The 19,057-nt window shown below is 38.5% G+C and overlaps 1 protein-coding gene across 2 annotated transcripts; it reads left to right on the forward strand.

The window, feature by feature from the left end:
* The first annotated feature begins 32 nt into the window (after positions 1 to 32).
* On the forward strand, positions 33 to 18,230 carry ORC1 (origin recognition complex subunit 1). Of its 2 annotated transcripts, none has more exons than XM_075759403.1 (17): positions 33 to 174; positions 1,034 to 1,138; positions 1,543 to 1,670; positions 3,056 to 3,225; positions 3,640 to 4,015; positions 4,684 to 4,981; positions 6,728 to 6,832; positions 7,168 to 7,369; positions 8,083 to 8,189; positions 8,615 to 8,716; positions 9,170 to 9,341; positions 11,613 to 11,720; positions 12,480 to 12,629; positions 13,915 to 14,034; positions 15,517 to 15,683; positions 16,826 to 16,913; positions 18,005 to 18,230. In XM_075759403.1, exons 2-17 carry the CDS (start codon positions 1,050 to 1,052, stop codon positions 18,197 to 18,199), a joined length of 2,577 nt encoding a protein of 858 aa, XP_075615518.1. In that variant the 5' UTR covers positions 33 to 174; positions 1,034 to 1,049; the 3' UTR covers positions 18,200 to 18,230. The 2 variants fall into 2 exon arrangements, with proteins under 2 accessions (XP_075615518.1, XP_075615519.1); XM_075759404.1 differs by having other exon boundaries at positions 40 to 147.
* The last annotated feature ends 827 nt before the right edge of the window (positions 18,231 to 19,057 follow it).

The following is a 19,057-nucleotide window of genomic DNA, read 5'->3' on the forward strand; positions in this document are numbered from 1 at the left end:
CGCGGCTTCTTCCCGCCCTCTCCGCCCTGTGCGCGCGCGCGGCCGAGGGGGCGGAGCTCCGGGCGGGCTTTGGCGGGAAGTTCTGTCCGAGCGCTGGTAGGAGCTTGCGCTGCCGTCGCTGCGCACCGGGGCCGCTGAGGCGCGGCGGTGAGTGGGCTCGGTCGGTGGGCCTCGGTCGGTCCTGCGGCCCTGAGGCCGGCGGGTGGGTTAGTAGCTCTGTGAGGGTGGTGGAGAGCCTCGGTGGCTTTCTGCGTGTCTGAGCCCGTGGTGGTAATGGCCCCTTCCGACGCCATGACCCCGTAGGCCGCCTGGGGCGGCGAGCGGGCTCCCTGAGGCAGAGCCCTGCCCGAGGTCTTCGCTACCTCGTCTGAACCGACGGGCTGGGGTGGGCGAGGGGGGAGCGGCACTGGGGTGGCGCTTTCCTGAGCCCTGCGGTCTGTTTCCAGAGGGAAAATCGTACTTGGAAGAAAAAAGAAAAAAAACAACTCACATAAAACATAAAAACTGAGTATAAACGATATGTTCGTGACCGTCTCATCCGCCCGGTCGCTGTGAAGTTTGGACGAAAACCAGCAAGGCGGAGCCCTAAACCGGCCGGCAGTGTGCCCCGGGCATCGCGGCGGGTGGTCGGGGAGCGCGGGGGAGCGGAGGGCTCGGTAGCGAACGGGCAGAGTGTCTCGGTGATGAACAACACGCAGAAGACATCTGTCCTGATAACTCGCTCTGTGAATAAGCAAAAGTAGTCAGTAACGAGGGAATCGCATGTTTGTCAGGTGTGTTAGTCAACGCTGGATGTGGGGAAAAAAGGAATTGAAGAACAATCCACTACTAAACGCCTTCCCTTTTTCCTCTTCCCTCAGAGGAGAGGAGTCTGGAGGCTTTGGGGAAGGCATGATTCTCTGAATCACTGATGGACGCCACGTTCTTCATACACACTGAAAGAATTGATACCGTTTCTCTGTGTCTGGCCATCTTGAGCCTTTCCCTTCTTTTATTTTTAAATAATAATTTTAAAATTGTTTACTTGTTTTAGCTTTTCCTTGGGAATCATGAACACCCGGCAGCAAAGCAAAATTATCTACTCCTGGTATGGAAAACCCACGAGCTCAGACAGAAAACTGAGGACTTACCAATACAAGTAAATAACATTTATTTCTGGCTTGCTCAGAGAAATGTAATCTTTAGTCTTCTTTACCTTTCTGACATCATTTAGGTTAATGTGGTAGTCAGTAAAAACATGAGTAAGGTTTTGAGCATTGTGTCACGACACTGTATGTATATAACAAAAGTGTTGTCACAAAGTTCTTGAATTATAAATTGTATAATGTCTAAAAACAATTAAATTAAACCACTAATTAGATCTGTGAATAAGTGTTAGCTGTCTGAAATAAATATGAAAGCTTTTAATCAGGAAACTTAACTGTAGACTTTGCAAGAGGGAGCATAACTAACTGTAAGATTGACAGGCCATCAGCTTTAATGATACATGAATTATAAAGAATATAAAATCCTGCTAATCTGCATGTATGCATCACTTTCTAGGGGAATCATTATTAAATCAGAAAGACGCAGAACAGAAACCTGTATACAACTTGGTGAGTTTGTTTTAGTAGAAGGGGAGAATGCAGATCAACCTTTTGTGGCACAACTCCTGGATTTATATGAAGATGGTAAGAGAAATAAAAATTTACCTCTTATCTGAGAAATCTTAAAATATTTTAAAGATACCTATTTCATGGGGATGTATTTAGCCCATAACTCCTTATCACTCTCCTAATTTATTAAGGAAACTAGACTTTGGTAATCACTGCATTTGTATTCACATGCTCCCCAAATATTTGGGGCTGATGGTTAATTTAAACTAAATTTGATAGATAAACAGACACCTTAAAGGCATTCCATTTTTACAATGTATTTGCATAGCTGTCTAATTTAAAAGAAATGATCCTTGAGGAAGACAGTGTGAGCTCATGCTTTATTTAGAGGTTGGAGAATCCAAATGGAGCAAGAGCACTGCAGCCCTGGAACTTGCATCTTATTAGCCAGCAGGGAATTTAGCAATAAGGCACAAGGCTGAATAAATGGGGCTCATTACTTCTGTCCCTTGTAGAACTACTTGTTTGTAGATAAAGGTAGATATTAAAAGATAAATCATGGAAGGTAAGTGATACGAAGACTATGTCTGAGTCTGAATTAGAAACTATTCATTAGCTATGTCTGTTTTCTCTAAACAGATTTTTTTTATTTTGGCCCATCATAATAACGTTTTGAGGGTTTTTTAAATTCTTTCCTTTTTTTAAACATAAATACATATCACTCCAGTGTATTTATTTACTAATGCACATTTATTGTAGCATAACTGAATATTCTTTTCATGCCGATATGAAACCTGTGAAACTTCCTTGAAAACAAGATTTTTCTTTTTTTATATATCTTTGACGGTTTTGTTAAAGATATCCGGCTTTGTTTTCGTTGAAAGATGAACACTTTAAAATGTAGAGAGTAACTTAATATTCAATTGTAATATGCTCCAAATGTGTGTTTTGGTTTTTTTAATTCTCTCCACACTGAATTTGTTCCTAGCATTTATTCATACTTTCTTCTAGACATATCAACAGCAGCATTCTCTGGTTTGTTAGGCAGCTAATAAATGTTTTTCTGGTTTACCTCTAAAATAACACTGAAATTACAAATACTGTTCTGAAATTTCTCACTTCTCCTTTTATGTCACCACTTTCAGTTAGTGGGGTACAATTAGATCACGTTGATGCAAATAAGGAACCTCTTCATCTGTGATAGTGAACTGGTGGATCAGCTGATCTGCACACATTTTGTGATTGAGACCCTACGTAGGTGTTATCTTAGTCCTTAAAAGTCTCAGACGTTTTAATTTAGCTTAGAAAATGGGAATTGCAACCTCTTACCGGATGCTTTCTCCCCTGTGTCCAGGCAGGATTTCTATCCTTGATGGCATTTCAACTAAAGTCATTGAGGTCTGGGAATAACTATTTGCGATACAATAAAATGCTTAATGTTCACTGACTTCTTTTCACAGGTGCTCAGCAGAAACATGCAGTTGTGCAGTGGTTCTCTCATATTACAGAGATACCTCAGAATAAACGGAAACTGCTTAAAAGAGAGGTTTCTCCCCAGGAGGTGTTTTTTGATCAAGTTTCTGGCTATGACACTGATATAGCTGTGGAGACCATTATTAAAAGCATCATGGTATGTACTGCAGCCTCTCTACATGAAGAGGGAAGAAAGAAACAATTTGAAAAGAATAATAGAACAGTGCAGCTACTTTTTTCTCTCCCAAACCAAATGTGTGACGTGTATTTGTTAATGCAGTTAACACAGGATAGTTGAAAACTGTTGACATTCTGTCTTTCCTCCATCCCAAAATGGCTTTGGTTATTGGGAGCCAGCTCATTTGGAGGTTTGCATGGAAGGAAGTATTTTGATGGGAGTCCTGTTATGCAATAAACTGATGCTACTGTAAATGTAGGTCGAAGGTGTTGCCCTGTATAATGAAGGATTGCATGAGTTCCAATAATAAGATCTGTGACTAGAAAATAGTTGAATGCTAGATCAACAGTAAATGTTAAGGTATGTGTGACTTTGTATTTTCTGTTTTTACAGGTAATACCACTACATCTGGGAGAGGAACTACCTATTACATTAAACAAGGAACAAACTTTCTATGTAAAACAGTCTTGGGATGGGAAATGCTTTAAGGCTTTGTCCCCTGACACATTCTCTAAGCTGAAAGAAGCTAATAAGAAAGGAGATGGCATCTCAAACTCTTCAAACTCATTTATTCCTTCGGACGTTGTTTCCCCCCTGAAACAAGAGACAGAGAGAATTGTTCAGAGTGCCACAAAACAAAAAAATGTTGAGTTGGAAGTAGAATCAAAACATTCTGCTTCCAAATCCTCCCTTGCTAAGGAGAGACATTCACAAAGAATGGCTAATGGCATCAAAACTCCAACAGCAAGGAAGAAGTTACAGTTAAACAGTATGTATACGGCAATACTCTTTCAGATTGGTAGTTTTGAATGTAGTATGTTTTGTGTGTCTTCATTTTGGGTAGTTCAAACAATGGTAATATTCAACACCGGTGTTTTTAGCTACCTTACTCAAGGCTTTGGGATTAGCCCAAGCCTTTTGGGCACATCACTTGTTTGTCTTATGTCTGTTATTTCAAGCAACTGTACTGCTTGTGTCCAATTGCTGTTGCAAATGTTTTATTCATAACTGCTAAGTCCACGTTAACATGCTTGTTGGTTGAAATGCTACCAATCAGCCTAACTTGACCTCAGAACATTTCACTTTAATTTTCTGACTAACGGTGCACTAGAATGCTTACATTGGGCTGGTTGAATAAGCACATTAATCCTATGTAACAGGCCATATTTTCAAACTGGAGCTTTAGTAAAGTTGCAAGTGATGGGGGTGGGTTAGAAAACTGAAAAAAAAAAGTCAGTTTGTATTCTATTTAGTCATCTTCTTAGAGGGCACATATGCATTCTGTATGTATTTGGTTCCTTGTTCTGGACTGTAATGAATGCCATCTCCTTTCATTTAAATGACAGCCACTGAGGCAGTTGTACCATGTCTTCAGAAAGTTAACCAAACCAGCGACATTAAAGCCTGAAAGAAGTTAATTTTGCTCTTGATTCCTAGGTCCCACAAGATCTCCTAAAAGCAGGCTCCTGGGATGTGAAGTTTTGGAACTTTTGAATGATGACTGTGATACTCTATCACCGTTAGAACCATCGGCTACTAAAAGAAAAGTGAAATTCACTGGCATTTTAGGCTCACCACCAAAAATACCTTGTGCCAATGATAAGTCAAAGTCAATGTTTGATACTGCAGAGCACTGGCAGCGGTTTAGTGATACAATACGATTATCCCCCTATAGAAAGGTCAAAGACTCCAGTGAGAAAGCCAAGGATCTTAATGTGAAAGATGACACTATATGGTAAGTGACAGCCTTTGTACAATTATTTTCATATGGGATTTCTATTTGGATGTAGTTCTCTTAAAACGCATTTATGAAAGACTTCTGGAGAGAAGAGTGGATGAAGTATCTGCGTGTACCATGCTTTGTCTGTAGAGATCACTGAGAGATGGGGGTAGCCTAGACAGTTACCAGTGCACTGTGGTGAAGCTGTAGAAAGCGTCTTACTTGAAGGTGAATGAGTGACCGGGGAGGTGGTAAGAGGAGTTGACTAAAGATGGACACAAGCAGTTTGTGGTTGCAAGAACAGAGAGATGATGTTGGAAATGGGAATGGGAGGATGATATGAAAGGAAATTGAAGCCATATTGATCATTATGGTTTGTACTCATCAACATGGATAAAAATCTGTTTCCCTGCAGTACATATGTCATACAGGCTCCAATGTGCCCTACTTGCGACAACTGTTGAGATACACTGAACTATAGAAAGGGATGCAATTGGCCTTATGAGAGTTCTCATGATAATTGTATGTATATTTTCATGCTAATTTTTATGTAGAAAAGAAATCAAAACTCAAAAAGCGTAATTGTTTAAGTATATCTTCACACGGAGTTTAAAAATGGCATCAAGCTGGGGCAGGAGGAGAATGGATCAGGCTTTCTTGTATAACATTGCAAGAAGTCAAAACTCCCTCGTGTTCCTCCTTTCAAAGAGTAAAGATGTGGGTACAACACTTGGTGGATCTGCACCCCAGTTTTGTCACTCATCGTATAGCAAAAAAACATTTACTTTTTATAAATAATTTCAGTGATACTTATAGATCTAAAAAAAAAATAATCTAAAAACTCTACAAATAATTAAAGTAATTAATTTCATTGTGTCCTTTAACTAACAGAAAAGTTGTATTAACAGTAAAATGTTTTCAGCAGTAGGGATGAGGAAGTGCCCAAGAAGACAGCAAAGGAATCTCAAAACACAAATAGAAAAATCTACTCCAAAGAGCAGATCAGAGAGATGCCCAAAGGAAATCATATTTGTCTTATCTTTCTCTCAAAAAAAACCCCAAACAAACACAAAACCGAAAAAACCCAACCCCACAACCAAACAAAACCACAACTGTTTTGACCCCCTGTCCCTTCAGTTTGGCACCGTTATATTTGCAAAATAATTTGGCTGCTAATTCAACTCTGTCAGTATCTATTCAGTAGTTTTTGCTGATGTGTATGTGTCTAACTGGGGAAGTGGTGGGAAAGCTGTTAATGTGCAGCAACTGTCAGTCAATGTGAAATAAATTCCTGTTGCCAACTGAGGGTGCATCAGGAAAGAAAGTGGTATAACTCAGACACATCTGTTTTGAAGTAATGCTAGTGTAGTCACTTCTGTCACAGCATCTTAGGTCAGCTAGCAGCTCTTAACTTGTGTGGACTCTGTCTCTCTTTAGACTTAGCAGCCTTCCTCAACTGGTTCACAAAGCTTTGTAGAAACATTTATACTTTACTGTAAAAATATTTACAGTACAGACCATGAATGAATTATAGTAAATATTTTGTGCGGGTTTTTTTTTCTTGGCAAAGGTGCATTGAAGAGAGAGTGTAAAAGAGGGGGAAATTGTGCTGCCAGTGTCCATGCCATAGCCTATCTGTAGATAATTGTAAACAAGAATTCGTGCTGGATTGACAGCCTGAAGTTTGAAAGGCCTTTTTTCCATCTTTACAAGTGTGATGCAAAGAGGAAATACAAATAGCTTTGTGTTCGTTCTTTACAGTTTAATTGGACATCAGGAAGTGGGCAGTCAGAGCCCTGTACTGACCCCTCATTCTCGTAGAATGTGTGCCCAGAAGACAAGAGCTCGCATTGCAGAGCAAATCAGGTAAACTTTTGCTTTCGTGAGATCTTAGATTGCTATCAATAGCTTGAAGCCTTGAGAGTTTGTTTAGCTTCATATTCAAATGCAAATGGTTCTAGAGGTACAGCTTAATTGCAGCGTGAGTGAAAACTGTCTTATGTTCAGAAATGGTGTTCATCAGAAAACTGACTTCTTTTAAACCAGTCTATTAAATAGCCATGGAAAATTAACAGCCTAAGTGGAAAATATGTTGGCTTACTGATTATGTTAACTACTGAAAATGTATCAAATTACACTTTATAGTGTGTAGAGTTATATCTATTACTTCTTTAAACTCATGTCACTTCTGTTTCTCATAGCATATTAAACACACTAGAATTGAACCAGGAAGAGGATTTTCTGTCTAGCTCAGATAGCTCTTACTCTTCAAGTAGTGAGGAAGAGGAGAATGACGTGCTCTGTACACCAGAAAAGAAAACTAAGTCAAGCAGAACGCTCAGCACCCCAAAGTCTTCAAGGAAGTCTTCAGTTCACACTCCTGCTAAGACCCTGAATAAAACTGTAAGGTTCCATTTAAAAGAGCTGTTTTTATTATTTCTAAGCCAGTTATTTGAATGCTTGATGGCTGTGTACCAAAGTAAAGTAGCTGAACCTCTTAGCTTTTAATGAAATGTTATCTTGATTTATATGATCTTTGGTGTGAGTAGGTTATGCAAATGTATAAAACACTTGCGTATTGTGAATGTTGTGACAGCGTTGATCAGAAAACTCTAGCCTAAACAGAGAAAATGTTGGATTGGACTGGAGCTGAACAAACTGATGAATCTGTTTATGGCCACCATTTTTACTTTTGTTGTAAGCTCTGCACTGAGACATTTTAGTTTTATTTCTGTACAGTCTGCATTGAGTCCAGTCTCTCTCTCTATATATATATAATCAGAAAGGCGTAAGACCAACTTTGTGCTTGGCAGTAGAGCTATCCTGATTCTTGAAGGCATGCCAATGTGCGAATGCAAGAGAGTGTGGCCAGCAGTTTCTCGTAGTGTTCTGGCTGCTGATGGAGATGAGATACCAGGCTATGGAATCTTAGGCCTGACTTACTAAGTTTTGGTAACTTTCTTTTGTAAAGACTTTCTTTTTTCATCTTGTACTCTGGCATTTGTGGGAAGTCTTTGTGCATAAGTAATATTTGGGAAAATTGCATGAATGATCAGTCTCCAATAGAAATTGCTGTATATAGAAAATCTGTTTGAGGTTGTAACTTTTCTTTGCAGCCTTTATCAGGAACACCCAAGACACCCCGGAATGCAACTCCTGAAATTCCCAGGCGCAACCAAGCCGTACAGAAACCAGCCAGTGTACTAGCAGAAGCCAGATTAAGGTAACATGTGCTATGGGGAGGAAATCCTCTTTTTTGCATCAGATATGAATAGCGGTAGGCTATGCTGAAATGGGGCAATGCCATCTTTACCATATTGAATACATGTGGTAAAAAAGCATGGTGTTTTGATACTAGAAAAGCATTTATGAATTTATAGTACAATACTAGATCTACAAATACTAGTAGTATTTAGATTACCACTTTTACAAGTTCACATTATTACAACTGGTCCACACAAAGTTGTTCAGAATTAGGTATCTGTCTGTCTTCTGTGCAACATTAGAAAAACAAACATCCTTTCTTATTAGCTTTAGATTGTAAAGGTACATCTGCTGCCTCTTAGTGTGTGAAAAAGCTTTACAGATATCATTGTAGATCTTTACAGTGGGAAAAAAAATATTTTTCTTTTCTTTTTTCATCAAAAGGTTGCATGTTTCTGCTATCCCAGAATCTCTGCCTTGTCGTGAGGAAGAATTCCAGGATATCTATAACTTTGTGGAGAGCAAACTTATTGATGGTACAGGAGGGTGAGTTTGTTGGTGAGACTGTAACCAAGATCACATCTACCTATGGTGTAACAGCAGTCAGACAAGCAATGCTACTTTTTCTAAAAAGTTACCATCTTTTGGCTGAAGTACCATCTTTTGGTAAAGTTCCTAGTTGAATTTTTCTGGTAATTTTCTTCCTTAAGAAGGGTTGTGCATAGAAATAATGCAGGCTCCTTTATTGTGCAGATTCAAATTAAAGACCAAAATAACTAGTCAATTTCAGATGTCTGGGAAAACATTTTTTAAAAGTAAGTTATATTTATAAAGTATTTTAAGTTGTTAATTGCTTCAGTAATGATAAAAATCCTCATGATCTTCCAGTGTGTTATGTGTCCCAGTTTGCCAATAAAGTAACTGAAATATAAGGAATTGCCTGACGTGACAGAGGAGGTTTTAACCTTAGGCTACTGAAAAGATTTTCTTCTTTTGTAGGTGCATGTACATTTCTGGAGTGCCTGGAACAGGTAAAACTGCAACCGTTCATGAAGTAATTCGCTGTCTTCAGCAAGCTGCAGAAAATGATGACCTACCATCATTCCAGTTTGTAGAGATTAATGGCATGAAGCTGACTGACCCTCACCAAGCTTACGTGCAGATACTAGAGGTAAGTAAAGCTTCTTCAGTGGCGCTTTGGTTTGAAAGAAGAAATCTTATGCTTTGCCATCAGATCCTCGATGTATTATGGGATTCGAGGCACTTAACATATCAATACTTCCAAGTAGTCCCTCTCAGAGACAGTATGCTTTTCTCTTAGAGCAGGTTAAAAAATAATTAACTTAAGGCCATGGCCAACTTTTGGAACTATTTTGCTTTCAGCTGCACAAGTGCAGTGGCTGGGAAATAGCCTGATTTATTACATCCAGTCAGGTTTTAAAAAAATAAAATTAAACCAGATTCTTTTTATATCTTCCCCTGCTATAACTTTCTGCACATGTAAGTTTAAACAGCGATGAGAACTCTGGAAGTCAGCGTAGCAGTGTAATGATTACAAAGAGGGTCTTAATGGTGAATTGGTGTGTCATCATAGCAATCCAGCTAAAGAGGGACCGTCTCTGTCAACAGTCCTGTATTTCAGATTTCCATGACAAACTAGTCCGCAGCATCTCATCTGGGACTAGTAACTGTGCTTGTGTTTATATGGGTGTGAATTAACCTGAGGACTGGATTAAGATCACCCAATAGGCACCAGACAGTAACTGCTCAAGACCTTTGTCAGTCTAGGCTAACTTTAAGCCAGTGTCCTGGAAATGAAATAATGGTTTCCTCAAGTATCTAATCCCTTTTCTTATAAACTTCTACCTCATTTATTTAAGTTTGACATTTTCTATCTGAGCAGAAAGTGGCATACATTGTTCTAATATCCCTATCCTCATAGTTGGGAGTTAAACTTAGACATTCTCAGCCTTTCCTTAAACCAGCGTAGACAGTGTCTTGCCGAGGCATTTGTTGTAGCCAGATCACTGTTTCTTTAACTTAGTGAAATGTTTCATGACAATAAGCTTATCTCATGGTATTGTTAATGTGTTTTAATACTCTTTGTTCCTATCCCGTTCAGCATACATCTTTGAAATTAATAAAGAATAGGCCTTTGGAAGTAAAACTTGTTGCCTCCCACAGGCCCTAAACTCTTTAAACTAGCCACTAGCCCAGTTAAATATCCTTCAGGGGAGCATGTAGTCAAATGAACCACTTTCTGGTTCCTTCTGCCTCAGCTGTTATCCAAGTACCCTGGTGAGGATACTGCTACTTTTCTGATTGCTGCATCTCTTGCTGCGGGTCAATCTCTAGCTCCAGTTTCCTGACATTTCTTTGCATGACTGCAGCAAATTCTGGAGTGGACACTACTGCAGTTACCTCACTGTCATAGGAAAGTTTATAAAGAGGGGAACAGGGACAGGAAGACCTGGACAGATGAAAGAGATGAGGTTGAATACCTGGGTACAATAAGTGTGCCAATTCCACCATCACAAACAACTCTGGTACATTGGATGCCCAGTTCGAGAGCTGTAGAATCAGGATCCTCTGGGATCTGTTTTGTATGACCGATTCAGACTGTCCTGACTGAACTGGAAACATGAAACAAATACAGATTATACATTATTGTCATGCTCTGGCTTGTTTAATAATTGTGAAATCCCAGGTTAGTTTTTAAGGGATTCTGGCAAACAAATAGTTTTCAAATGCAATCTCCATTTTACTTTAAGGCTTAACTCTGAACTACATTGAACAATTGATTCAGCATATATAGTGTAATTTTAAAATGTCATGCTTTAATTTCTGTATATCTTTGGACCTGCAAAGGATCAGATAACATACAGTCAGTTCATTAGTTTTGCCATGTAGATTATTGCAGAAGCAGTTCTTGTTGAAGGTATTTTTTTTAGCTTAGAGTTGAATAAATTATTTAGTTCTAGATCCTGCTGGCGATTCATTAATATTTTAATGGGAGTCCAATATTACTGAAGTCAGGCTATTCTTGTCAACTGACTTAGGTTTTCAGTAGGTGTTTTGCATTCAGAAACACGCTTGAAGTATGTTTCAGGAGTTCTCCTGAAACTGGGTTCAGGATTTTGTGATTGATCTAGATTTAAGACAAATTGCAGGAAATTCTAATGGCCTTTCTTTTTAGTTACGTATTCTTTTGTTTCTGTACTCTTTTATGGACAGTTTCTGGTAGACCAGAGGTTTTTTTATGAACTACTCTTTTTTTTTCTTTTCTTTTCTTTTTTTTTACTCCTCCTCCATGGGGGGAAAAAGAAAATCCAGATGCTTGGTGTTGATTGTTAGAGAAAAGTTAAAACCAAACAGGAGTTAAACTTCCTATTTCCAGAGTTTTGGTGTGATTAACCTGCAACATTGTTTAATCCTTGTCCAGTTACTGACAGGTCAGAAGGTGACAGCAACCCATGCTGCAGTACTGTTGGCAAAACTGTTCAATACACCTGGACCAAAGAGGAAGACCACAGTGCTGATAGTGGATGAGGTGAGACAAAGAATCCTTCATTTCTTTCCTTGAAGTATCATAAGAAATGAGGTTTTGGTGGATGGAAAAAAACATGCTTAGAGTATATCATACATTATCTAAAAGGAATAGACTTAGGAGAGAAGACACACAAATAGTTCCTCTTAGCCTTATTAGGAAACTGAATTTAAATGGGTATGTATCCTGTTGCCATATTGTTCTCTGCCTTAGATTTCATGTTGGTTCTATGTTTTGTTTTGGTCCAAGTCACGGAATGAGTTGTTCTGTCAAGGCCTCAATACCTTAGAATTCAACTGTATTTTGTCTGGAAGCTGCTGCTTTTCCAGTGAGAAAACTGACAGTGAAATAAGTCATATCCAGTTTTGAAACTCCTTGAATGTGCTATGTTCAGAAATTAACAAATGCACACTTATTTTTTTGCTGTAAGCTAATTCAGGTTCTCACATGGAGGGTTTTTTAATCTTGTTAGACATAGGTATTAATGTCACAGTAGTGTTTAAAAACTCCAGCTGTTTAATCAGTCTACTGTGATTAGTACTGTTCAAGCAGCTAGGAGGACTGTGGTTTTCCAAAAGAGATTAGAACCCTAATTCAGAAAATGCAGACTTATTCGTAGATGGATAAAGGAAACACAACGGAGACAGCTTGTTCAGAACCACGTAAGAAGTCTTCTGTGGCAGAGCTAGCTCTCTCAAACCCCCATCAGGTGTTATAAATACAAGACCATTGTTTTTCGGTCTAACTCTTCTATTTCTGCAGCTTGATCTTCTCTGGACCCGGAAACAGAATGTGATGTACAACTTATTTGACTGGCCGACTCAGAAGTACTCCAAGTTAATCATCTTGGCCATTGCTAACACCATGGACTTGCCAGAGAGAATAATGATGAACAGAGTGGCTAGCAGGCTGGTATGTCCTAGCAATTTTGTTGCTATGCTATAAAATGAGAACAGATTAAATACTGTATGCAATCATTTTGTTGCTATGCTATAAAATGAGAACAGGTTAAATACTGTACGCAATCAAAAGTAATCCAGGAGAAAGGTAGGACTGGTTACGTCAGAGGTTAAACAATGTTTTTATAATTCCCTCTCCAGAGGGCCAATAAGGAACACATAAATCTTAGCAAAGTAAGTTTAGGAGCCAGCTTGCTAATCAGATGTTATACCATGTAAGTACACTATGTTCTTGTATGAATGAATTAAGAATGCAGATGTCTTTTTAAACATATAAAAGATCTGGATAATCAAATGCCGTGCTTGATGATTAAGCTGTTTACTCTAGAGTTGGGAAGAATTCTCTTCTGCTTTCCCTTCCTCTTTCCGTTTTCATTCCAGGCACCTAGTTACTTTGTTTGCCATTATCAGCTGGTAGATTTTCCTTTTGGATACCTTTGGATAGAAAGTTGGATGCTCTCTACACTTGGATTGAGTATGTTTTCCTAGGTCATCTTTTCATCACTGCTCTGAAAAGTGATTTGCAAAAACAGGGCTCTGTGCCTCCATCCTTCTGTGACTCTCAAATAGTTCCACAGTGTGTGAATTGCTTTTCCCCACCCACCAAACCTGCAGATCAGCTGAGTCCATATAGTCACAAGAAAGAAGAATTTTGCATAAGAAATGCAAAACTCAGGCCTCCTGTAGAATGTGAAAGGCAGTGCAGTATCTATGACGTAGCTTGTCCTTCTCATCTGAAAGCTGTTTTTTATTAGCTTGAGTCAGGAGAAAATACTTAATTCTTGGCTGATTGCTAAGGTGACGTCAATAATATGACTGTATACATATGTACACACACACGTATACAGATTTGCTAAAGGAGAGATGAATATTTTTTCATACCTTCTGCTGTTACTGTATTAAAAAATAAAGTGTAAACAGTTATAATCAAAGGTTTTTGTATTAGATTGTATTTGTTTACAAGTTTTGAAAATTGACTTCTAACAGCAGCAGCACTTGCTCCTCAGGCCTTTCATTGGAGAGGTACAACCAATGGTTCTCAGTCACGATTTTGTGGATTTATTTCACAAATATGAAGTGGAAGAATTGATTCAAGCATATCGCTTGCAGGGGAAAGATGTGAAAGAGGGATTGCTCCTACCAGAGAAAATAAAACTAACTATACAGACTGTGCTTGAGCAGTTGAGACTTTTCAGGCACTACAAGTGCTTCTCACTGTGTTGTATTATTTACTATAGGGCCTCACCAGAATGTCCTTTCAGCCCTACACCTACAGACAGTTACAGCAAATTATTTTATCCAGACTGAACAGCATCAAGGCATTTGAAGAAGATGCAATTCAGCTGGTTTCCAGAAAGGTAAGCACAGTACAGATGTATGTCCTCTGTGTTGTACTAGGTAACAAGCGTGGTGGGCACGCTTGGGGGAGAATTTTGTAACAGAAGTCAGGCTTAGTTCTGTGGTTACACGTTCTGCATTGAGGACAATGTGAGGCGCAAGTAGTGGATCATGCATTATGCTGTCTGTAAGGCGTACAGGATATTTCAGCAGGAGACATTGCTAAAGCAGTGTGACTGTTTTTTCCATCTACTTTGAGAAGGCAGCAATATATTCCAAGAGCTGGAGGCATGACAAGAGTCGTCATAATGCATAATGATAAGATGTCAGCATTCTCCAGTGTTTGGCATAATGCGAGTCATTGGATGATGAAAAAAAAACCCTAGTGTGGCAGTGGAAATATCCATATTCATTTTCTTTCTCAAGATGTTTAAAGCCTTGGAATAAGAGATAATACCTGTTCTGTTGCCAGTCTTAATACTCAGTTGTACAAAAATTAATTAATACATTAGGGATCAGTAGCTTCTCCAATGAAGATGTATGCATTGTTCAATGTCTTATGTTAAAATAATCTATTAAAGTTATGTTACATCATCTGTCAACTGGTATACACTTAAGCTGTTAAGCATCATTGTAGGATTAAAAAAAAAGAGTACTCATAAATATATCAGAAGTAAATACAAGCATTTGTTTTGTTACGAAGGAACCACCTTTTTCTAAGAGTAATAGTGGTGATTTTGCAGACTGAATAATCTGCAGTGTTTTTCTAGTGTGATTTTTCTTCAGAAAATCTAAAAAAAAACCTTGCAATTAGATTTTTTTAAAGGATTTCTCATTGTTGGGTCTAGCTGGGTTCTAAGCCTTTCATATGTTATCAGCATCTACTGGGAAAACTAGGCCAGTACTATATCTAGTGAATGTTCATAGCTTTATTAAAATTGTAAACCACAAGTGGGGTTTTAAGTATTTAGTTTCAGAAATTTCAGATACCTAAAAATTTTTGGGCACTTGGAAATGTAAATTCACTATCCCAGATATTTCTTTGAGACCTACCAAAAAATGTTAGGGTAATCTTAAAATCAAATATTTTTTTGCCGCCCCCCCCCCCCTTTTTTTCTCTGCATGAACATGGATTGTGGTAGGGTCTTTACAGACAACATTTCTGAAAGCTTTTGGTGTTGAACTGATCTGCTCACATTGAATTTCATGTGTGGTTAATTTTTAATTTATTTTAACCTGACTTCTGTGGTTATAGAAAAAAAAAGTTCAGTCTTGAGTTTGTGATGACCAAATCAGGGTGGGGGTGTTGGGAGGGTTGCTTCTGTTGGTTTTGGTCAATAAGATTGTTATTCAAAATCTGGGATTCTAGTAACATAGTTCTCAGTAGCATTGCTCTCCTCTTTTGTGGTCAGGTTTGGGGGGTTTTTGTCTATTGATTCTTGCTAAACTCTGGTTTCAACTTGTAGGAAATACTGCTACAAACCTGTCATGTTTACTTTCAGGTAGCAGCACTCTCTGGTGATGCAAGGCGTTGCCTTGATATCTGCAGGAGGGCCACTGAGATCTGTGAGTTTGCTAGCCAAAAGAGAACGCCTGAAATAGTCAGGATGGCCCACGTAACAGAAGCCATAGATGAAATGTTTTCATCACCATATATAAATGCAATCAGGTAAAAACATTTCTCAGAGGAATTTTTTTGCTTTTGTGCCTTTTCACTGGGCTATTTTTTCATAAACATTCAGTCTGTCCTCACCACCCTTTGGGAGCATATGCAATGTGTCGTGCTTTGTTGAAATACGATACAAAACAAACCTCACAGCACAGCTAGGAGAGAGAGATACAAAATAGGGGAAACCAAGGCACAGAAGTCACGTGTGCAAGATCATACAAGGTGTTTCCATGTTAGTGTGTTAGCTCTGCTCAGGAGGGGGCTTTTGAAATTTCCTGATTGTCCCTGCTTACTGTACATTGATTTCTTTGAACAGCAGTTTCCAAGTACGTATGTTTGAATTCCTTCCAGTTGGAACTAAACCTGGAAGATACACTCAGGAGCCCGCAACTCCAAACACTACTGGTCATTCAGCATACTGGACCAGACTTTGAGCTAGACTGAAGGAAAAACCACTCAGACACGCATAGTATAGGCATCAGTCCCTCAAAAGTCAACTATTCCCCTCTACATACCGTATCTGCCAGTGTCTTTGCCTGCTTAGAGGCAGCTGCAGATGTCTGAGCAGAATGCAAAACTTTCCCATTTGAACTGGTTTGTTTCTTTAACGTAAATACATTGTGTTAGGACTTCCAGAAGGTTTCCTTGCGAGGAATTCTGTTGCTCTTCAGTGCTCTGCACAAGTTGTAACTGGTAAAGTGCTTTAGCAGTTTCTGGTCAAAAAGAAGAGAATCTGTTTCATCAAGGGGAGGGGACTAAGGGCTGCAAATATGATACTTTATTGGATATGTAAGTATTGCTTTTACTGTGCTACTTGTGCCTGAAGACCTCAATGTTAATTTGTTAATTCATAAATGTAAGTTGACCATAACACACTGCAGAACATGTATGATGTATGGAATGAAATGTTCAGATACATTGAAAGAGAGGCGAGGTAAAGTGAAGTGCAGTATATTGTGGCGCCAGAGTTGCGGGCGGTAATATAATGGCTGGTTGACATAAACTACCCCTCTCAGGTAGAAAAATATTCTGCATTTAAATATGTGGTTACCAAGCAATTTCCTTTCCAGACTTCTTCCTGATTGCTTCCTAAGTTCTAAACTTTGCAGATTGATTTTTGCCTGTTTTGTTTTGATATTCAGGAATGCCTCTTTGCACGAACAAATCTTTCTGAAAGCAATTTTAGCAGAGTTTCGCAGGGCAGGAGTTGAGGAGGCAACAGTTCAACAGGTATGTTTGTGTTTCAGAGTACCTTTTTTTTTCTCTTAGAGGGGTGCACTGCCAAAATTATCAGGTAAAAGTATAAATATTTAAATACTTGGGGGTTTCATTCTTTTAAAATTTGATGGAAGGCAATATGATGGCAAAGTAAATTGGGGCATGGCTGTCCAGGCCAGGTGTAAAGCCTAATTGAATGCTACCACCTGGTTTTCAATGGGACTAAATACTTAGAACTGGAAACACCTGCTGTTGTATTAATATATTGATTCACAGTATGGAAGCTACATGTTAATACTTATAAAACTGTTTAGAACTATATATGTAACATAACCGGCTAGTTTTATCTGGTTCTACAGGTTTGTAAGTAAGCATTGTTACTGCCTTTTCTGTTACTGACTCCTGAACATCTGCATCAGTTGATTGCATAGAGACACTGGGTGATCAGTTCTTGAACTTCAAAAAATATTTTGTTAGACTGATTTATTACATTTTCCCTTAGTTTTCCTCTAACACCGAAAGGGTTTTCTTCTGCTATTTCTAAATAGAAAAGTAGAAGACCCCAATTGATTCTTGTTACAGATTTCCTAGTCTGCATGATTTGTGATAAGTGCGTTCTCCCATGCTTAAAGGCGTATCATGCCTTTCTAAGCTGTGATCGTTTATGTTTGTAGTCAGTGTGACTTGTGTTTACTAATCACTGGGCCTGAATATCACTTCTGAGTGAATTGATATGTAATTAATTGTATGTCAGCTCTTAATCTGCTGGATAAGCTTTAGCCCACATAGTCCAGGGGAGAAGAGGTGCTAGTAACATATAAAACGATCTAGTTAAACTGCAGACAAGGTAGGTTGCTAATTGTTTGCTTTTTTGGCTATATGAAAAAGGAAACTATTGCTTGGAATTGTTACTTCCTTGACAAAGTGCCTACAGTTTGTGCTAAAACAGCAGCATGTGTGCATTTCATCTGAGTGGGCTGGAGCTAGTTTTTCCTTCACTCCCATAGAAGTGGAGGGAAGGAAGCTTTTCTTTTTCACCTTGGCCTGCTAGATTGCAGCAGGAGCTAAACATGACCTGTGTCCTTTTCTCTTTTTTTTAATAGGTCTATCATCAACACATAGCGTTGTGTAGAATTGAAGGCATGCAGAGTCCTACAATATCGGAAATTATGGCAATTTGTTCAAGACTTGGTGCCTGCAGGCTCTTGCTGGTGGAGTCCAGTAATAAGTATCTTCACATGCGGGTGCGACTAAATATCAACCAGGATGATGTCATGTATGCACTCAAGGATGAATAAGGCAATAAAGATTTTATTTTTTTAATATGTATATATATTTTAAATATTGTCTATTTTTATTTTTTTAAGATTGATGATAAAATGGAAATAGTGAAATGTATTTTTTCCTAAATACTTTCCTTAAATGTTTGATGTATTCAGGCACTTTTTGTATAATAAATTTGCTTCAAAGCATTTTAAATATTTGAAATCAAACTTTTAAAAATATTTTTATATGCTGGTAACTGATTCCCTTTCAGCTGAGGTGTATGAACTTGGAATTGATTACTTGCATCACTACTACTGCCAAGGAGTGAGTTTGTTTTTGTGAAGACTAGCAGTGTCTGTGGCCTTGCAGTTCATGTATAGCTTTTATTCATTCACTTTTGTTGAGTATGAAAGACATCATTAAAATGTGCTTTAATTTACTTTGCTGATATAATGGAAAGCAACTTTCAGTTTGCAATCAAGGCTGAATATTTGAATTGAGGAGACTGTGTGCTACCAGGAAAGTAAAAATACCAGAAGAAATTTGTCATTCAAGTAACCAACTTTTTTTTTTAATTATTATTGATTGCTATCAAGGATTGCTTCACATTGCCTCAGGCAATGGAGGACTATTGAAATCTGCTTTCATAATCAAACTGTTCACCAATAGTTGTTTGGAGATGGATAGTTTTGAAAACACTTTTAAAAATTGTGTTGCTGTGGAAAAGGCTCCAAACATTGTTCTTATTGCGTGATCTCGGTAAATAATGGAAGTGGCCTAAGCTGCAGAAAAAGTGACTTCTCGCAGAGAGCTCATTTTTGTAAGGTTGTAAGATAAGGCAGTGACTTTGTAGGTATCTCTTCAGCTCCCCTGCCAAACTGAATGTGATC

The sequence above is a fragment of the Balearica regulorum genome, chromosome 8 (genome assembly GCF_011004875.1).
Source record: "Balearica regulorum gibbericeps isolate bBalReg1 chromosome 8, bBalReg1.pri, whole genome shotgun sequence".
Lineage (NCBI taxonomy): Eukaryota > Metazoa > Chordata > Aves > Gruiformes > Gruidae > Balearica > Balearica regulorum.

Coding starts and splice junctions, on each gene's coding strand:
- ORC1 (XM_075759403.1), top strand. CDS start 1,050: ATGAACACCCGGCAGCAAAGCAAAATTATCTACTCCTGGTATGGAAAA. Junction 6,833..7,167: donor CGCATTGCAGAGCAAATCAG/GTAAACTTTTGC, acceptor TGTTTCTCATAG/CATATTAAACACACTAGAAT. Junction 15,684..16,825: donor CCATATATAAATGCAATCAG/GTAAAAACATTT, acceptor TTTGATATTCAG/GAATGCCTCTTTGCACGAAC.